This window comes from Anoplophora glabripennis, unplaced genomic scaffold (genome assembly GCF_000390285.2).
Source record: "Anoplophora glabripennis isolate ALB-LARVAE unplaced genomic scaffold, Agla_2.0 scaffold497, whole genome shotgun sequence".
Lineage (NCBI taxonomy): Eukaryota > Metazoa > Arthropoda > Insecta > Coleoptera > Cerambycidae > Anoplophora > Anoplophora glabripennis.
In genome coordinates, this window is record NW_019416737.1 from 304,889 (window position 1) to 308,676 (window position 3,788).

Consider the following 3,788-nt stretch of genomic DNA (forward strand, 5'->3'; position numbering starts at 1 on the left):
AAAAAAACGGGTTTCGGTTTAGTTTCGGTTTCGACTGCCATCCAGCCGAAACTACGGCCGAAACCGAAACTGAATTCGAGAGATTTCGCGCTGCGATCGGACATGCTCGATGCACTGAACTGCGAGCGACGAAGAGTCATTTTGCCGCGTCCACGCTCATAGTCGTGTCATAATAAACTTGTTTTGTTTGTTTTATAATATTAGATTGTTTAATTATGAATACTGATAATTATCACTCCATTAAAATTATTAATAGTTGTAGCTCAATGAAGCTCTTAACAGTTTTTTGTAGTTTAAGAGAAAACCCTTTATTTTCATAAGTATTATTTGCATTAAAAATATCTAGTTGTTGTACTTAGTAGGTAGGTACTTTTTAATTTTAATTTTATTGTAGTTGATTAACAAGAGTGCCATATAAAATGACCAAAGTTTATTTTGTTCTTAAGATGAAAGATATTTTTTTGTTTTCTGTAATTACCTAAACATATTAGGTAAAAAGTAATTTTGTTTTGTACCTTTTATTTTGTTATTCGTAAGTAATATTAAAAATAAATAATAGGTAGTAGGTTCAAATTATTTATTTTTTTATTTATTTCAAAAAGTACAAATAATTTATTTGAAATAAGGTGTGATAATATGTTATATTAATGATTAGTTTAAATATCAGAGATTAAATAAAGACTGACTAATTATTATGATTGACTATTTATTTTTCTTCTCACAAAAATATGACTTTAGATGGAAGTTTCGGTTTCGGTTTCGGCCGAAACTGAGACCGAAGCCGAAATTCGGTTTCGGTTTCGGCCGTAAAAAGTAGTTTCGGTCGGACACTAGTTTCGGCGTTTTAAAAAAAATTTACTCATTCAAAAGATATGAATTTTATTCCGTACTTCTGGCCATCCCTGTTTATAAAAGGGGCCCCAAAATTTTGACCACGGAAATGGATTACGTTCGGATATGACCTTGAAATGACCATGAAGGTCAAGGTCAAATATCAAAGATAATGGAAGGTCATTGTTGGTCTCCGAAGGTAACATATATTCTCGGCTAGTCAATAGTGGTCACCGATGGCAATATATAGCCACGGTCGGTTAATAGAGGTCACTAAAGGCAACAGTTGGTCACTGTTGGTCATTAGGCCAAAGGTAAAAGGTGGTGATTGAAGATCAACAGTGGTCACCGAGGGTAATAGTCGGTCTTGGGTGGTCAACAGTAGTCCTCGATGGTAACGGAATAACTAACTTGCCCTTGAAATGACCGGAGGATAAGGAATTTGAGGTCAGGGCGGGGTCAAATCCAAGGTCACCGATTTAGTGCATATCAAGAATCCTAGAACTATTGTGGGGAACATTTTTCCTGGCGGTTATTCTGCCATTCCGGTACTGTTGGTTTTCAGATTTCGAAAAGTTAACCGTTTAGGACATAAATTACTAACTTTTTCCTCAAAACGATCTAATAAATCATCCATATTATTATTTTGTTTACAAATTTGCAGTGTAACGACGATGCCGCCGACTTTGAAGCAAGTAGCATATCAACACAAGAACGATTAGACGACATACTTAATGGAAAACTGCCTTTTCAACTGATGTACATGATAAGGGAAAAGCTGTCACAAAATACGAAATTAAAGAACCGATTTCACAAAGGTCTAAAACACTCAGGTCTAGACGTAAGTAACACCTAGTTAAAGATAATGTATACCTCTTACAACGAATGATGATTTGTAGAACAACTTTCTCAAAGGTCTTAATGAGACAAACATGGAAACGCAGAAGCTGGTACAGTCCATGACGAATATAATGAATAAACTTCAGTACAGCGCGACTTGCCAGGCTATACCACACGGTTTGAAACGCTACCTAAAAATTGTTACCCACGGTGGTAAATTAGACGCCTTAGCAAAGACTAAGGAAATGGAAGAAGTGGAATTTGACGAGAACCAAGGCCAGGACAATTTCATTTTCCAGTCTTCATCTCACGGTGACAATTTCGAGGGAAAAGTCAAAATATTACAAGACCTGTTAGCCAGGTTCAATAAATTGCCAGAGAAATGCAAAATCAGAGCTATGCCTGTTAAGGAATACATAGAAAACCATCTCGGAATGCTCAATAATATGTTGAATACCATGAGCAACGAGCCGCGAAAGAATTTCAAACCTAAGAAGTCTGTCCAGAACACTTCGAACGAATCCATTAAAACCGAAGACGAGCTAATCGAAGAACAACTCGAGAGCTTGGGTCTGGGCAAGCAGCACAAGTTCAAGCCGAAATTCAACTTGGACGAGATGGTAGAAAGCAACAAAGTGCGAAAAGCTTCGAACAGTCAAATTAAAGTCACTGAACGGTCACATGGCGTAAACGTAAATAAAAGGGACTTAAACACTGTTTCTAGATCTAAACAATATGACAAACTTGTAGATGCTGTGAGAAGGTTGAGGCTGAGGAGGGAGGGTAAGAAACGTTTAGCAGAGATGTATGGGAAGTCAAGCAGCGATAACAACGATTATGACCAGGTCCACTATAATTCGAAGTATGAAGGAGATGAAGACATGTCTAAAGCTAATTTCGAGCCTCCTTTAGTATTTAGTTTGTAAATATCTCATAGAAGAGTAACGTATTGTATAATTTTAATTTATTACCTATTGTAGCATATTTGTCTAATAATAATAGAAACAATATACAAATACACTATTTGTTTTATTAATCTATCCGATTATTCTTATTTAATTGCAATAAATTCAATGTTCCTCTAATTTTTTGCACATATTTGAGCGTCATATAAATTTTATTATAATACATTTTATTTCAGAAGGTGTTATCTCTATTTCAGGTTAATCAATTCTATTTTAGAAAATTATTAATTAGTAACCAATAAATTAATTTTAATATTTGTTAGTATCATTAACATTGTTTAACATGAATTGTTGCTACAATACATATAGACCAAGGCGGATCTGTTTTGAGGTGGATATGAGAGGGGGCAAGCAATTTTTTTCTGGATTAACTATAGTACAACTTACATAATAAAAATGTAGATCCCTAGATCTGGGCGAGGTCCGGAACATTTTTAAAATTGCAAAAATGTTTAAAATATTTTAAAAAATACCAATTTTATCCGAGTTTTTTACTTATACCTTGGAACCTATGAATTTTGGAAGAATATTGAAAAGGAAACAAGGTTTTAGAATTGAATTTTGCACAAAATACTGTAAGTTAAAAATGACTAAATTTATTACCGATGCAAAATAGCAATAATTGATGAAAAAAAGGCAAAATAATCAAGTTTTTTGCATAATTTTTTTAAAATATTTTAATTGCTCCGAGGCCATTCTAATTCTAAAAACTTTAGAGTATTAGTAAAACAACACACCAAATTTCATTAAAATCGGTTCTATAGTTTTCGCAAAATAATTTTTTTTTAATTTTCGAGTTTTTAAAATGTTGCACAGCCTCAAATAAAACATCTAGATACTTGAAAATTTATTCACATAGAAAAGACCGCTCAACCTTACAAATGGTTTTTGAAAAATTGAAATCGGTTGATAAAGACGGTAAATTTTTAAAGTCAACACTATTTTTTTTATTTTTAAACGATTAGATTACATTTATTAATTTGAAATTTAGCTTTTTTCAAAAATTATTAATTTAAAGTATTATTTTTCCTTAATTTTATCTGTATATAACAAAAAAATAATTTCCAAATAATTTTTCTTTAATAGTAATAATTATATAGGTATATAATTATAACTAAATACATTCACATTCAGAGTGTTGAAATATATACG

At 32.6% G+C, this 3,788-nt stretch overlaps 1 protein-coding gene across 1 annotated transcript in view; it reads left to right on the forward strand.

Annotated features, from left to right (window-relative positions):
• LOC108910276 (putative leucine-rich repeat-containing protein DDB_G0290503) overlaps positions 1 to 2,597 on the forward strand; it is an 11,397-nt gene extending 8,800 nt beyond the window's left edge. Inside the window, exons 4-5 of the mRNA XM_018714837.1 lie at positions 1,496 to 1,672; positions 1,731 to 2,597. Of these exons, the coding sequence (XP_018570353.1) occupies positions 1,496 to 1,672; positions 1,731 to 2,597 (1,044 nt within the window). The remainder of the gene's footprint in view (positions 1 to 1,495; positions 1,673 to 1,730) is intronic.
• Positions 2,598 to 3,788: the final 1,191 nt, after the last annotated feature.